We start from the raw sequence: 17,622 nt of genomic DNA, 5'->3' as shown, positions 1-17,622 counted from the left end.
ATATTATACAGTCCACTTTTATGATGAAAATATTGTTGGTTTTCATGGTTTTATTTATTTTTAATTATTTTTTTCGAATTCAAAAAAGTGCAATATAAAATTCAGAACAAGAACAACAATAAGAACATAGTTATACAAATAGTTTGCTTTTGCAAACTGTAATTGACTTCATTATATATCCAAGAACGTAGTTTTAGGAATTTATGCTATTATTATATGATCATACGATGTTAAATGTAATTGCACTGCCGGTAAATCATTCATATATGCTCTCCCATAAAAAAATTAAAACACCAATTCAATGAAATAAATAAAAAATTAAGAAATACAACGGTCGACTTATGTTAATTTGCGGTTTATTTTCATCAAGAACAAGGTAGACATTTTACAGCCAAGTCATGAGTAAAAATGCACAGTCCTTAACACCAATGTTCTACTTACCAATCGACACGAATGTAAAGCAATTTGTTGATAGAGATGACAAGGTACATCCTAACCGCTACTTGAACTCGATGGAATGTGAAATTAAATTCTTTCGAATATCTGCATTTCGGGAAAATGACTTCATAATATGTACGCCACGAAACATTTTTTCTCCTTCATGACACTATTTCGATTTAATTAGCATACAAAAATAAACTTGTGTACACAATCCAACATTTGACGTCCAGCCTCACATTGCTATGTTGCTGCTCGTGTTGTGTTGCACATAAAACGTATTTATGTTACTTTTCTGTGTAAATTAATGCCATTTCGTGACTGCAAATCACTCCACAAATACAACTGTTTCCACCAATTTACTTCCTGCCTTTCAAGACAAACAAATCTACACAATATATTCCAAAAACTAACTAAGCCGCATTACTTTCATAACAAAATTAGCACCTGTACGGATCACACTGCCATCTATGTTGTCATCATCTCGGGAACCATTTTGTTGGGTCGTTTTCCACACTACGTTATTCAAGGTGCTGTACTTTCAAGCATCCCTGAATGAAAATGTGCACCATTACATGACATGCTTTTCACAGTGAAAAAACATTTCTTCGTGATTTTTTTACAGGAAGTCCTTTTTTCTGCAAAAGCACACATGTCATTGTTTGGTTGTATGCTCCTCAAATACTCGAATCGCATGCATATGTGTTTGAAGCTCTAGATAGTATATCATGTCAACTAATTTAGTAATCCTCAATTATTCTGTGACATCATAGTAATTATTTATAATTAATGTATTATCTTTGTTGACAATTAGTAAAAGCAGAACAAATATGTTGCATGTAACAGTTGAAATATAAACAGAAAACAAATTTATTGGCATATCAACTAGAACTACTACTCGTACTATTCTGATACATCAGCACTGTCAAGTAATGATGTGGTAGTAATGTACATTTTTAATGATAATCCATAAGACTTCTTTTCATATTTCAGTCAATATTTGATGCACAAATTCATTTATTGATTATTTGGCACAGGGTTTGAGGGAACTGCTTGAAATTTCCTGCAAGAATGGCTCCTCAAGAAAATCTCTTGTTAGTGGCAACACTGAAGATAAAGAAGTACAGACAGAGTTAGCCGAGGATGGTTCATGACAAACATAAAAACTTGTCACATGCATCTGAAATCGAGAGGACAAAACCAATAATTTAATTTCACCACTGCAGTGTTAACATATGCACTAACTATGAGAGTTTGTATAAATTTCTTGACTTTTGCAATAAAAGAAAAATAGTTCATATTTTCCTACTTTAAAAAAAATGGGAACCAACGAACAACTATAAATACTGGTGGTTTATATAATGACTTTTATATCTTGAGAGGAAAGTTAATACATTCTCCTTAACACTATAAATTTCCATAATTGTAATGAGAGAGTTTTTGTGTACATGTACAGTGTGTTGTATACTGGCGTACAGTTTAGTAGCTAAGGGAAACGTTTTGTGTGCTTTGACTGATTTGGTGAGTTCTGATGGAAGCTACTCTGTCAATAATGTGTACATGTTTGAAAACCCATTTTGATTATTGTGAGTGTCCATGTTGTGGGTAGTGTTTGGAAATCTAATGACATCCTTCATTGAATGATACATATATTGTAGAAATTGATGTCAAAATAACTATATAAATTTGTTGAAGTGATATTTGGTAGCAATTTTAAATTTATCATGCCATTTCAGTAAGATCAGACCAATCAGTTTCTAGTGCATAACTCATTCAAACTTTAATATGTATATATAATTTTTCAGTCATTGACGGGAGTTAATACAGGGCTAAAAATTGCCTCTGTAAATATATTCAGATATAATACATTTAATAAAGTTCCTTTCAATGTCTTGCCTACAATTACAAAAACCTAGTCAGTAAAGAAATTTCTGCTACTGGAGAGGCTTCTAAAAATTACTGCATAAAGAATTGTAAAGGTTCATGAAAATTGTTCATGAATCATGCAGAATGGTGTTGCTTTTACTAGTAATTGCACAAGGCATCACACATGAAGCTGAATGAAATAATATTATGATGAAAATATGTACTTCCAAGTATGGTATTTTATTTCAAAGTGTTGAAAAACTGTTGTTACATTGATTAGCAGTTAGTTTTTTGGCTAACACTTGGAAAACAAAAAAAAAATACACAAAACTAATTGTAATAAAAAGCATATAAGATGCATTACATTTTTTATATGGGTTGTGCTCTCTACGGTTGATAAGAATGTGGTTTTTTTTCATGTTGATTTTAGCATTGTTGTAAACTTGTGCAATTTTAGTTACAAAATAAGTTTTTCAAGTTATAGCATTCTTAATGGCTGCTGCAAAAAGGTACTTTAAATTTTTACTTTTTACTCACCAATTTCAGGGAATTTAGTACTGATATATTAATTTTTTAAAAATATAATATGTGCATTTTATTGGAAACAGTTGAGGACTAAAAGTGGTATACGTTGTAAGTGCCAAACGTGAATATGTTGGGAAATTGCATCGTTCCGCACATCAGCCCGTAAGAACGTGCACTAGTGACCTCTTTACATGCCCTTTGAACTACTGAGCTACATTTCACGTTTACCACATTATAAAGCATGGCACATTTCACAGTTTAACATGGAAAACTGTGTTTGAATTATTGTGACACTTACAGCGTGTACCAATTGTAGTCTTCAGTTCATAAGATCAAGTAAGAAAGTTGTAAATATTTGTATGTTCAGATCTGATGTAAATGGATTAAAATATTGCTTGGAAATACCTGGCATATTCTGTTTTTTGTAAATCAACTTGCAGTGAACTTGCTTGTTCACATTTAGTACTTGGTCAGACAAAAAGGGAATAGTCATTTAATGTAATCTCTAAACTGCATTCTTTGTAAATTTTATCAAGATCCAGTGCTTTTCTCCCCATCCTCAGACTCAATATAACAGAAATCTGAGAAAGGTTTGGCATGGTGTGCTTCACAGTAAATTATGCAATCTGTTAGTCGCATACCATGATGTGTAAAATTGAGAAGAAAATATCTTTACTTTTAGCATTTAATTTTCATTGAATGTTGTCTATCTACCAAAAATTTTACTTAAATCTATTGATTCTTTTCAAAATCTTCCATTATTATAGTACAGGTTTTGAGATAAAAGTTCAACTGTATTCTAGCCTTAAATATCCTAGTCAAACTCTTATAGACTGCTACCTTACAATTGGAACCCCATTATCCTACTCACACATTTAATTGTCCCAGTCGAACAAAAACTGTAAATTTTTTATGTATAGATATTTGAAAAAGGAGGAACCACAGTACATGCCTCTTATGCATTTTGTATAGTATTTCCATATACTGGCACATATAAATGAGTACAAATTGGAGAGAATTTGTATCACAATCAACAATATAAAGATCTTAAAAGCTAGGATGCCAAAATGCCACAACATTTATTATAACACCTACCGCCTATTGTGCTGAACATGTTGCAATTTTACTTTAAAACTGAGAGATGAACATCCAGAAGGTCAACAAATTCACCATACATCTACTTTTTACTCCTAAGTTTTATTCGTTGTTATTTATCTTACTGTGCATTATTTTTAAATAAGGAAATGTATTTGACCACACAATATGAAACAACAAAAGAATAGTTAAAAGGGACTAGTTTCATCATTCATGCAACTGGACTGGGCAAGCAATATTGTTGGCCATAACTACCATATTTATGTTTGTATAGGTGTTTACAAGATACATAAAGGTAAAGTATCCCCTTTGTTTTGCCGTATACTGTGCACTACGGTGTGTGCGTGTGTTGAGGGAAGCACACCCATTCTCGATCTTTGCCGTGCAGGTGATGTGATGAACACCATGCTATCATGGTGCTTTAATCCCCAGGGTGGGTGAGTGCCAGAGCGACTCCTACAGTGACATTTTACAGTGTACATAGTGCTAGTAAATTGTTTTAAAAATGAAGTATGACTCCAATGTAAACTTCACTCAATTTTTTTTCTTCAGACAAATTTGGTTTAGAAAAGTGTGGCCCATACATGCATAAATATGGTAAGTTCGATTGATAGCTTGGGCACATGTATCTATCTGACATTGGTTTCACCATTTGAGCATTTTATTTTTTAACTAGAATTTCTTACCTCTTCTAATTCTTACTGTAATGTAATATACGTATTTCACCACACAACTTTACATTGTTGCCTTGTAATCAAGAGGTCCAGGGTTTGATACCCAGTGGAGCTACATAGCGGTTTGCATTCCACTTCAAAAAGTAGGCCGAGTCCCGATTAGCCTTTCTGTGCATAAAGTGGACGTAAAAACACACACACACAACTTTAAATATAACTGTGATTTCAGAAGTTTACATGCACAACAAACATCTAACAATTAGTACAGTAGTAATGCATATTTGGCAGTTCTTCCCTACTTTAAATTAATTGCAATAAATAGGATAAATATGAAATTGAAGGAGGAACTAGAAGGTCATGTGCAAGGCTGCATTTTGCTGGCATATCTTTACAATTATTACCATAATACAAAGCAACAGCCATATTATCTTGATTGTCCCAACATTAACTCAATTTTACAAAAACATTATCTCACTCTGTCCCCTATGCCCACACACAAACATGGTAGCATTTAGTTTCCATCTATGAATGTGATATATGCATAAGGAAGGTCTCACACCAAAATGACATGCTACTTGAGAATGAAACTATAATGTTTCATTTTGTTGCGATTATGTAGCTTGTCACTTACACTGTACCATTTATCATACACATGCAGCAAATGGCTTTTCCAGACTAATCAGTGCAGTTTGGTTCTCCAATTTTTTATTCAGAGTTTTTTCAAACATCGGTACTGCCTGGTGATCTAGAGTGGTTCATTTCTTTAAGTGAAAAACAAAGTTATTTTGTATCCAAGACTTTACAGTATAAGCCAGTTGATATAATTAAATGGACATATTTCTTCATTTCCATGACCAGCCAAATTTTATTGTAAATCAATGATTAGCACACCCTTTACTCAATCACTTAATATTATGTTATGATTTGACACATGACACAAGGTATTATTTCATTGTGCAATATGATAGTAAAAATTCTACATCAGAGATCTGATGAGATTCATTTTGTGGAAATCTTGTGCATTGTCAGCATCAACAGCTTGAGACAAAAAGTAGAATTTTTAAAACCAAATAGATCTGTTACACACTTTTTATTAACAAAAATACTTTTATACATTTTTTCCTCAGTTATCAGTATTCTGTGATTAAGATAGAATTGCATTGTTACATAAGATATTTGTGTAGGGCTATTCACTTTGTATTCGGCATGTTTTTACTCTGTTATTCTCCTGATATTTATATTTACTACTACTGCCTGTATATTTAAGGTGAATGAGAGCTGTATATATGTACCATAATATTTATATTTAATAATATATGTATGTTCTAAATATGGATTTTTATTTTAAAGTTTACCACACAATGTTACAGGTATAAAACACACACCCTATATACATATATACAGTGGAACTTCGATTTTACGTTTTTCAAGGGACCAAGTTGAAAAAACTTAAAATGCAGGAAAATGTAAAATTGAGAAATTTTTTATAACATTTTGTTATGTGGGAACCATTAAGGTTGAATGTATAATGTGTGTTCCACATTAGGTAATAATCAAAATCTAATTATTGATAACAACTCGTTTGAACCAGTCTCCAAATTCAAATACTTAGGAGTAATATTAACAAATGAAAATTATATTAAAGAGGAAATAAAAAGTAGGCTTAATTCAGGAAATGCATGTTACTTCTCTCTTCATAAACTTTTGTCTTCTCGTTTAATATCTAAGTAACTAAAAGTTAAAATATACAAAACAGTAATTTTGCCTGTAGTATTATATGGGTGTGAAACTTGGTCCCTTACATTGAAAGAGGAACATAAATTGAGAGTATTTGAAAATAAGATCCTTAGGAAAATCTTTGGACCTAAAAGGGATGAGGAGACAGGTGAGTGGAGAAGGTTACATAATTTAGAAATACATAATTTGTATTCATGTCCAGATATTATTAGAATAATTAAATCAAGAAGACTTAGGTAAGCAGGCCATGTGGCACAAATGGGAGAGGAAAGAGGAGTTTACAGGATTCTTGTTTGGAAACCTGATGGTAAGAGACCTGTAGGAAGGCCAAGACGAAGATGGAGGGTCAACGTTGAGATGGACCTAAGGGAAATCGGTAGGGATGGAAAAAGAGTATATAGATCTTGCTTAAGATAGGGAAAGATGGAAGGCCTGTGTTGCTGCAGCCATGAACCTTCGGGTTTAAGGCTAGAGAGTGAGTGAGTTAGTGTTCCACTGTATATTATAAACCATTGTCTTCACTCCAAACCTACAACAATGCAAAGCCTCCTTGAAATAGGCCGATACATCATGAGGAAATATAATAATGTATATGAGTGGTAGTGTTGCCAGCTAACAAAAATATTTCTGGCATTTTGCTTTGAATGGTGGATGAACCACATTTGGAGGGAAGCATAACAAAAAGACCACTCTTTGAGTACATGTAATGCTTCTTCCCCAGTTTTGTAAAAAAAAAATTTAAAAAAAATGGAATTGCACATTTTTAGATGTAATTTATGGGGAATTTTGAAAATTTGACATTTCCCCCTGGACACATAATTGTTAAAGGGACGGTTGTATAAACATGACTAACTGGAGATCAGATTTGACCTACGATCCGGGAATGAACTAAGTTCAAGCTTCTATCATGTTGTACGAGGGCTATCCAGAAAGTCACCTATGTTTCGGCAGGGTGCTGCTAGGGGTGGGGTGAGCACCACCATTTTGTGCAGGGACTTCCGCCCGTTCAGTGCACATCCAGCTGTGGATGTGTGAAGTTCATGTCGCTTCTGTTCTGTTCATAATACATTGTTAAGATGAGTGCTTCGATTAAAAATCCCGCCAGTTGTGAAGTGAGGCCGGTCATACGATTTTTGTTGGCGAAAGACACTAAACCGATTGACATTCATCAACAACTGGTTGAAGTTTACGGTAAAGATATGATTAGTGAAAGTGGAGTGAGCCGTTGGTACCTCATGTTAAAAGATGGCCACACAAACGTTCACGATGAAGACCGAAGTGGGCGACCGAGCATTGTGACAGATGAACTGGTCGCAAAAATCAATGACAAGATTCATGAAAATCGCCGTTTTACGATAACGGAGCTCTAGTTTGAGCTTCTGCAAATTTCATGGAGCTTTCTTCATTGACGGCACTCCCCTGGATTTTGGTCACCATGTTAGGGACTAACTGAACATCCAGTTTCCCCCAATTGGTGGATAGGTCACAAGGTGCCTGTGGAATGGCCACCACGCTCGCTGGACCTGACGCCTCAATTTTTATGTGGGGCCTCGTGAAATCACTGGTTTATTCCGTAAAAATTCGTGCTATGGAACATTTGAAAGACAGAATTGTCGTGTGCTGAGCAAGCATCACACCTGACATCTTATCGAAAGTCCATCAGGAATGGGTGGACTCAATATGACTTTGCCCAACAATGGTGGACACATTGAGCATATCCTCTATCATCCTGCAACAATGAGGAAAACCGTTGAAAACACTTCTTTAACAACATGTAGCATAAACATGAATAAAGTTTTGGAAAAATGAATGCTACCATCGTGTTTGTGAGCTTTTTCCTGTGTAATTTTATGTGTCCCATGCCTAGGTTCCCATTTAAAAAAGTGATTTATCCAAGATGGCGACCATATTTCAAAAGCAGTTCGGTAAGTTCCCCCCCCCCATTCCCCAAACTACATGTACACATATAAAATTTCAATAACACATGCATTTCGGTTTTATTCAGCCTGTTCCGCACTTTTGGACCACCCTGTATACTTCAAGAATCTGAGATTAAATTTTTACAGCTGTTAGATGCCATTAAGCATTGATACTTATGGCTAGAGCCCGGAAGTTTGGCAAAATGCCTCTTTTTATCTACTGCATATATTGATAAAATTTTTCCGGATATACGTTTTTTATGTTGTTTCGAATGTTTTAGAAGCCTTTTCATTTTGCCTATTTTGCCTATTTGGGACCCCACTGCCTATTTTTAATTATGCCTTTTTTGCCTTTTTCAATGAAATTTGAACATTTTTTTAAAAAAAAATGTGTAAATAAATTATTTTTCTCCCAAAATACGTTGTTGGCATTTATTTTTCTTCCGTTTATTATGTGAATAATTTTCGCCTTATTTAAGTAATATTGAACTCAGGTATGTTTCAACATTGCTGAAGGAGAAAAGTGTGTTTAAAAAAAATAGTATTTCATGCTGAGTTAAAATATTGCCTTTCCATTAACATGTCCTTGTGAATGATTGACTGCTGAAAACCTGTTGCAGAACACCTGCACAATTACGTCATCACGTCCAGCATCCGTGTCAGGAGGTTATTGACAAGAAACAGCACTAATGCCCAAGGGCCTTTGCATGGATTCCAAAATCAAGTTCTCTATCTTTAGTTTAGTTCTGCACTTTGGAAGGAAAGGATCGTGTAGTTGTCATCATGCCGAAATTTAGTGTGCTATTAAGTGGTAAGTTACATGGTTACATGCATGAATTTGGTGAAAGCACATTTTTGACAGATGGTACTATTCTTCTCTGCAAGATATGTGAAAAAACATTCAACCATGAGAAAAAATACTTTATATCTCAGCATGTGTCAATAGCAAAACCTAAATCTGCAGTTGCCAAAAAGGTTGGACAGAAGAAGATATCCCTAATTTCAACAGTGGGCACTTCATCCAACAGGCAATCTCAGTTTTCTCTTGAACTGTGCAAAGTTTTCATGGAAGCAGGGATACCTTTCTGGAAAGTGGAAAACAAGTCACTGAGGAAATTCCTGGAGAAATTCACTAAAGAAACGGTGCCGTCGGAATCTACGTTGCAGAAAACATATTTAAGCATCTGCTACGAAGAAGCTTTGCAAAGAATTCGTGCTGAAGTTGGTGGAAAGAAGGTTTGGATTTAAACAGATGAAAGTACTGACGCTATGGGACGCTGAATAGCCAACGTCATCATATGAACTATGGAACCAACATGCGTCGTCATTTCTTCTCACGCAACCAGTCTTGACGAGATGGGGAACCTGGATATCAGCAGCTATATATTATGCTAACCACCTTCAAAAAATCAGTGAGGTGATCGATGCTCTTCCAGAAAATGAAGCAGCTTCAATTCGTGAAGTGAAAAAACTCCTGTGCTATTCAGAACTGAAGAATGAACTGTCGTTTATTTTTGCACATTATGGTGCATTGCCAGAGACAATTACAAAGCTAGAAAAAAGAGGTGAGACTCTTGTAGCATCCATGAAAATCTTCGAGGAATCTATGCAGCAGATGATGGAAGTGTCAGGAGAAAAGGGGTCAGCTGTTGTGGAAAAGTGCAAATGGGTAGTGAGTGCAAATTATGACTTGAAACAATTGAAAACAATTTGTGATATTCTAAAAGGTGAAAATGCTGTTATCGAAATGAGTCCAGCTACATTTGCTTGTTTTATGTATGCTTCATTAACATTTTGCCAGACATTATAGATAAAAGTAAGTGACTTTCAAATGTCCCTTTTTCAGTTTAATTTGCCTTTTTTCCCATTTTTAGTGCCTATTTTCCACATTATAAATGCCTTTTTGCCTGCCTATTTTAACGAAAATAAATGCCTGAACTTCCAGGCTCTACTTATGGCATTCAAAGTGACAAGCTTTGCTTTTTTTTTTTGTGTGTGTGTGTGTGTGTGAGAGAGAGAGAGAGAGAGATACAGACAGACAGACAGACTCAGTTTTATAGAATAAGGAAAAGAACTGTTTTAGGGAATAACTAGAACTACAAGCTCATTTCATTCTGTACTCGAATGGTTTAGGAGCAAGTTACAAATAGCTGCGCCAAAATTAAGCACTTTTAAACTGGAATTCACAAAGCAGATACGTCCACTAACTGATCTTGTATTGTATTTGAGTTAAATCAGCTGTTTCATGGTGGTAGACTTTAAATTTACAAAACTTAATAAATTTACTTGGAGAGGTTGAGGTGCAGCAGGTATATTTGCTTTTTTTCCCAGGCACAAACTGTGGGTAAGTGTGCTTTTCTTACGTGCTACTGTTTTGTGCACTATCATTTCCATGAGTTCAGTGTAAGTTGTATTGCAATACTCCTCAATATATGTTTCCCCCTTAAAAGCAAGATTGATTGATTTAGTTTATTTTAGTTCCCTTTTCTGCCAGTTTTGGCTAATTTTGAAGATGAGGATGAATAGTGGTTAAGATATATGAAGAGACAATCACAAATACGTAAGGACAGTACACAACACTAGCCTGATGGGAAGATTATACTGGCCGTGAAGTTGACATTTGGGTGTGAAGGGGTCACCCTTAAAGGCAAGGAGTTATATACTTTACAGTGCTGGAAATTGCAACTTTCAAAAATTTCATCTTGATGTCCGAGAAACTCGCTGCAGTTGTAAACAAAAGGGGTGGAGGAAAAAGATGTTATGACAGGACGTTTAAGCGAGGAAAGTAGGAGTCCACAGACCTTTTGTAGATATGAAGGGGAAGTTATGAAAATCAGCCAGGACTTCGACCTCTATCTGTTGCATTTTTCGTTGTCAGGGTGTGGGGATATGGTTGGACATATTTCAGATATACTCTGGTAAATTAAAAAAAAAAAAGAGATTCCAATGTAACAAAGTTGTAATCGATTGTTTACATAAAGAAGTTAAAGGAATAAAGACATCCCTTTTTTGAAAGAATAGACTGTCCCAAAGGAAAGGGGGAAGAAGCACTCGTGCATTTTTCAGCACAGAGTAGTTGCAGCTGTAGTTCTTGAGCCTTTTGAGTAGAAGGCTATGTTACTTTACGCGATGGCTGCATAAGTTTACCTGCAGCAGTTGGTGCGGAGATTTCGACTGAGAGGTGTCACACTAGTGTGCTTGGTCTGTTGAGTTTTGCAGACCTTCGTGGTCATTTTCTTCTGGCGAAGTAATAGTAGATCTTCAGTTGGAAGACCACGCTAGTCCATCGTTTGCAGAAGCACTAGAAACGTTAAATTGGCATTAAGGCTCTCCGGAAGAGAGATCATGCGGGAGTGTACTCTGTCTGCAACAGTTTTGCAGATTTTCAGTCAGTGAAGCCGAGGTTGCAGAGAGGGAATTTCTTCAACTTCGAGGAACCATCAGGAAAAGAAGACTGAACATTCAGTAAACAACGAATAAGTGTTAACTAATGTCGAGAGCTCTCATGTGTGAAACCCCACAAATCTAATTCTGATACAAAATCCCCTGTAAAGTTTGGAGTATAGCGCTAATCCGATCTAAAAGCCGGCGAGGTATCCATTAAGTAGGCCTACATGTAAATATTTAATATTTTTATGAATAAATGAAACTTTACATTTTTCCTTTCGCCAAGATAATTCAAAGTACTAGTGTTGACTTTTTGTATTGGGAGTTTTCTCATGTTAATCAAGAACCAATGGCGTATCAGAGAAAACCTTCATTTTTTAGTGAAATTGTTTTAGTTTTCTACCGTAATTTAAAGTAAGGAAAGATAACCTGTTATTGTTTTCTTTCATATATTAAAATTATAATAATACTAGATATTAGTTTATCTTGATCAAACTGTAATTAGAAGCAAAACTAAGAATAATAAACTAAAGTCACTTGTGAAAGTTTGGCCCCCTAGTTTATATCCCACCCTCTGGATTGCTTCCTGCCTTAATCCCTCCTTTCACCTCACCTTGGGTGCCAAGCGAGTGGCTTATATTTGCACCGGAATTACAAAAGAGGGGGGTTTCACACAATAATTTATATTTTTATGTCCCTGGTTCGTTTACACATACACAGAAAGTGAATATACAACTTGTTAAATGGACACTACCGTAGTTCTTTAAATCATAACATTCTAGTAGGATATAATGGTTTATTATACGTAGTTATATATATATATATACATATTTTACATAGCGTTTCCATGTGTGTGCATAGACCAAATCTCTAAATCAATATAATCGCGCACCTATGGCATAACCATCGGTACTTCATTTACCGCAGAGTTAGCATAACTATCTCTGCGGGCCTATCCTCAGCTTAAATGATATTCCGTTCATTACAAATGAGTTTCCTTACGCCTTCACTCCTTCCTTTGGGCATCAATTATTCAATACGGAAATATCCACATATTCAAAGCTTTTTCTAAAGGGCGACTTGGGACAGCAACAGGGGCTGGCTTAACCAGATGCTACATTATTATATCCAGTTTAGCTACCATAAGTGGACTAAACTTGAGGAGACGTTCCTCTTTCGTCGATCAATGTGGAAACACTGTTTTTTTTGCCAAAGCCCACTGGCCTTTTTTATGGTCGGGGTAAACGTCCATGGACATGGACCCCATAGTGTTGGAAAATTCCACTGCAACGGTCTTTTGAAAGACAGCTAGCTCCCCCCAACTGGGGAGGTAAAACACAGGGGAATCTAACATCCAGCAAAGCACAATCCAATAAGCATATACACTTACATGCAATAACAACATAAAAGTACACTCATGGAAACATATTACTTAACCCTACATCTTGTAGCTGGCCAGCAATTAATTATTACAATATACCAAAACCAGTAATGGTCAATCCGACCGTTACACACACTAGCCTTCTTAAACCCAAAGATTTATGGCTGCAGCAACAAAAGCCTTCCATCTGTCCATATCTTGGGCAAGATCAATCTTTTCCATCGTTCCTTTAGGTTAATCTCAACACTATCCTATTCCATCTATATTTGTCTTGCCCTTCCTATAGGTCTCTTACCATCAGGTTTCCCAACAAGAATCCTGTAAACTTTTCTTTCCTCTACAATTCCTGCCACATGGCCTGTCCATCCAAGTTTTCCTGATTTAATCATGCTAATATCATCAGGACATGAATACAAATTATGCAACCTTGTCTACTCACCAGTCTCCGCACCCATTTTAGGTCCAGATATTTTTCTAAGGATTTCATTTTCAGATACTCTTAATTTATGTTCCTCTTTTAATGTAAGGGACAGAGTTTCACATCCATATAATACTACAGGCAAAAATCACAGTTTTGTATATTTTAACTTTGTTTCTTAGATATTATACAAGAAAATAAAACTTTATGAAGAGAAAAGTAACATGCATTTCCAGAATTAAGTCTGCTTTTTTATTTCCTCTTTAATATAATTTTCATTAGTTAGTATTAACGGATTCAAGTGAGTTTTAAATACGAAGGGATATCAAAAAGTAAGAGTAAAATTTTTACAGCCAAACTGAAATATACATTTGGAAGTACATGTATTTCGCCACCTTTCCATGAGATGGCAGGTGTGTGGACCTTGCACCCGAGAGGCAGAGTTGAGCTGCAGTGAGAGATTCGGTTTCTGTGGTCAAAGGGACAGAACCCACCTGAAATCTATCGTGAGTTGTGTGCAGTGTATGGTGACACGTGCATAACATTCTGGTGTGCAAAGTTCAACGCAGGGCATGTAAATGTCTTCAATGAACCCTGTTCTGGACGGCCTCGCACATACCCCACACAGAACAATGTTGATGCTGCGGAGGGATTGATTAAGGAGGACCGGCAGTCAACAGCGGATGCAGTGGACATTTCATATGGCAGTCCATACACCATCATCCATGAAGAACTTTGGTATCGCAAAGTGTCAGCGAGATGGGTCCTCAGACAGAACACACCACAGCATGTGGAGGACCATGTGGGTTACAGTCTTGAGCATTTGCTCCGGTACCATAGGGCTGGAAACTCATTCCTCGACCACATTATTACCGGGGACGAATCGTGGGTTTTCATTACACTCCTGAATGAAAGCAACAGTGTGTGGTATAGAAACAGAAAAACTCGCCCCCACCCAAAACAACCCCACCTGCAGGAAAGGTTTTGGTTACCATTTTCTGGGACAGCCAGGGTGTCATTCTTGCTGATTTTGGGATAAAAGGAAGCAACTGTAAATGCTGCTGCATATTGTGCCACACTGGATAGTCTACGAGCTGCTCTGAGCCGTAAATGTCCAACAAAATCTCTGGAGGAGGTCATCATTCTCCACGACAATGCTCGTTTCCATGTGGCTGCATCAGTGATGCAAAATGTCAATTCCTGGCATTGGGAAATTCTCGAGCATCCAGCACACAGTCCAGACCTGGCCCCATCACACTTTCACCTGTTCAGCCCACTGAAGGAACACCTTGCCAGCAAACACTTCAGCTGTGACATGAAAGTTGTGACGGGCATGTGTCATTCATTGGTTACGAGTGCAGCTGAAAGATTTCTACCAGATGGTCACCAAAAAATTGGTGTCACGGTGGGACAAATGTATAAATGTGAATGGATGTCATGTGGAAAAGTAGAGTAATGTTCAACCTTCAAAATGTATATTTCAGTTTGGCTGTAAAAAATTTACTCAATTACTTTTTGATGTCCTCTCATAATTAAAATTTGGTACCTAACATTTGGTTTTGGCCTGTAAGCATTTGTATAATTTCTCTCTCTTAATGGAATCATATACTTTCTTAAAATCAATAAATACCTAATGGAATTTTATTGTGCTGTAACAAATTTAAGAAAAGTAAAAATGCTCTTGTTTACTTCATTTACGTTAGGGATTTTACATTTGTACACAATCAAGTTTTCACATATTTATGAGAAGGAAAAAAAAATGATTGGAAATCATTTCAAGAAAACAGGGCATAAAAATAAATTTGTTAGGTTTTCTTGTAGAACACTATAATACTGCAATAAGTTGCCAAAACTACAATAAAAACCTCGAGTCTCTTGATGCATTCATCACTTTTGACTAATTGCAAAGATGAGGATGATAAGGAGGACCCACACAACACCCAGGACCCCTGGCATTATAGCAGGGTATGTCAACCACTCTGCCATGGAGGCCAGCTTGAATATCACGATAATTACAGAATTTGTTATACCACTCCAATGGATATTGCTTCTTCATACTTAAGATGTATGTCGATTAATGCTGTTAATTTTTTCTTTTAAATGAGAACATATCATCGACTTAGAATATGCACTTTGTTCTCACTTCATAACTAACTAACTCTCTAGCCTTCTTAAACCCGAAGGTTCATGGCTGCAGCAACACAGGCCTTCCATCTGTCCCTATCTTGAGCAAGATCTATATACTCTTTTCCATCCCTACCGATTTCCTTTAGGTCCATCTCAACGTTGTCCCTCCATCTTCGTCTTGGCCTTCCTACAGGTCTCTTACCATCTGGTTTCCCAACAAGAATCCTGTAAACTCCGCTTTCCTCTCCCATTCGTGCCACATGGCCTGCCCACCTAAGTCTTCTTGATTTAATTATTCTAATAATATCTGGACATGAATACAAATTATGTAGTTCTAAATTATGTAACCTTCTCCACTCACCTGCCTCCTCATCCCTTTTAGGTCCAAATATTTTCCTAAGGATCTTATTTTCAAACACTCTCAATTTATGTTCCTCTTTTAATGTAAGGGACCAAGTTTCACACCCATATAATACTACAGGCAAAATTACTGTTTTGTATATTTTAACTTTTAGTTACTTAGATATTAAACGAGAAGACAAAAGTTTATGAAGAGAGAAGTAACATGCATTTCCTGAATTAAGCCTACTTTTTATTTCCTCTTTAATATAATTTTCATTTGTTAATATTACTCCTAAGTATTTGAATTTGGAAACTGGTTCAAACGAGTTGTTATCAATAATTAGATTTTGATTATTACCTAACACTTGGTTTCGGCCTGTAAGCATATATTTAGTTTTCTCTTTGTTAACTTCCAAACCTATCTCTTTAGCAGTTTTGAAAAATATTTTAGCATTATTCTTAATCGTATTTATATCATCCCCCAGTAAGTCTACATCATCTGCATATGCTAACAACTGAGTCACACCATTTAATTTTAGTCCTTCTTTAGTTTCTTTTACCTTCCTTACAGCATATTCTAAGGCAAAATTAAAGAGCAATGGAGATAATGCATCTCCTTGTTTTAACCCATCATGAATTATAAATTTGTCAGACATATTATTACCCACACGAATTTTACTTTCTGTTTCACTGGTGCATATTTTTATCATACTAACAAGCTTCTTAGGTATTCCAAACTCTACTAATATATTATATAATTTATCTCTTTTGACCGAATCATATGCTTTTTTGAAATCAATGAATAGCTGATGGACATTTTGATTATATTCCCACTTTTTTTCAAGTGTCTGTCTGATGTGAAAAATTTGATCTTTAGTTGATCTGTTACGTTTAAATCCACATTGATAATCACCTATAATTTCATTAGCATATGGGGTTAGTCTTGTTAAAAGAATGTTAGACAATATTTTGTATGTTGTTGAGAGTAGAGAAATTCCACGGTAATTATTGCAGTTCATTTTATCACCTTTTTTAAACACAGGAACAATTATGGATTCTTTCCACTGTTGAGGGATTTCTTCTTTATTCCATATTAAACAAATTAATTTATGAATTTGACATATTAATGAATTTCCACCATATTTAATTAACTCAGCTGGTATTAAATCAATGCCAGGTGCTTTGTTATTCTTAAGCCTTTTAATAGCATCTTTAACTTCAGTCAAGTTAGGTTCTGGAACTAAAGGTTCTGCTGTGTGTACTTCACTTACTTCTGATTTATCTCCTACATGGACATTTAAAAGGTCATTAAAGTAGTTCTTCCATCTATTTAGAATATCGCTTGGGTCAGCTAGAAAATCACAGTCTTTATCTTTTATCAAGTTTACTTTAGGTTGCCACCCCTTTCTAAATTCATTTACACCTTTATATAAATCTCTGATATTTTTATTTTTGCTGTTTGTTTCAATTTCGTTAATTTTGCTTTTCAAGTAATCTCTTTTTTTACTTCTAAACGTGCGGTTAACTTCTCGCTTTATTGTATTATAATTGCTTAGATTTGTATCATCCGAGTTATTTAACCACCTAAGTCTAGCCTGATTTCTTATTTCTATTAGATTATGACATTCATTATCAAACCATGGCTTACTTTTTCTCGGTTTATGGTATCCTATACTTTCTTTAGCTGCTGATTCTATTGCATTACGTATGTGC

The 17,622-nt window shown here is 35.5% G+C and overlaps 1 protein-coding gene across 1 annotated transcript in view; it reads left to right on the top strand.

Moving 5' to 3' along the window:
* The window catches only part of LOC146005218 (FGFR1 oncogene partner 2 homolog), a 32,357-nt gene extending 26,435 nt beyond the window's left edge, over positions 1-5,922 (top strand). The window contains exon 6 of the mRNA XM_083144292.1: positions 1,476-5,922. Within this exon, the coding sequence (XP_083000418.1) occupies positions 1,476-1,592 (117 nt within the window). The 3' untranslated portion in view covers positions 1,593-5,922. The remainder of the gene's footprint in view (positions 1-1,475) is intronic.
* The last annotated feature ends 11,700 nt before the right edge of the window (positions 5,923-17,622 follow it).

Source organism: Lepisma saccharinum, chromosome 1 (assembly GCF_977018435.1).
Source record: "Lepisma saccharinum chromosome 1, izLepSacc3.1, whole genome shotgun sequence".
Classification (NCBI taxonomy): Eukaryota; Metazoa; Arthropoda; class Insecta; order Zygentoma; family Lepismatidae; genus Lepisma; species Lepisma saccharinum.
This window is presented reverse-complemented; position numbering and strand designations above follow the sequence as displayed.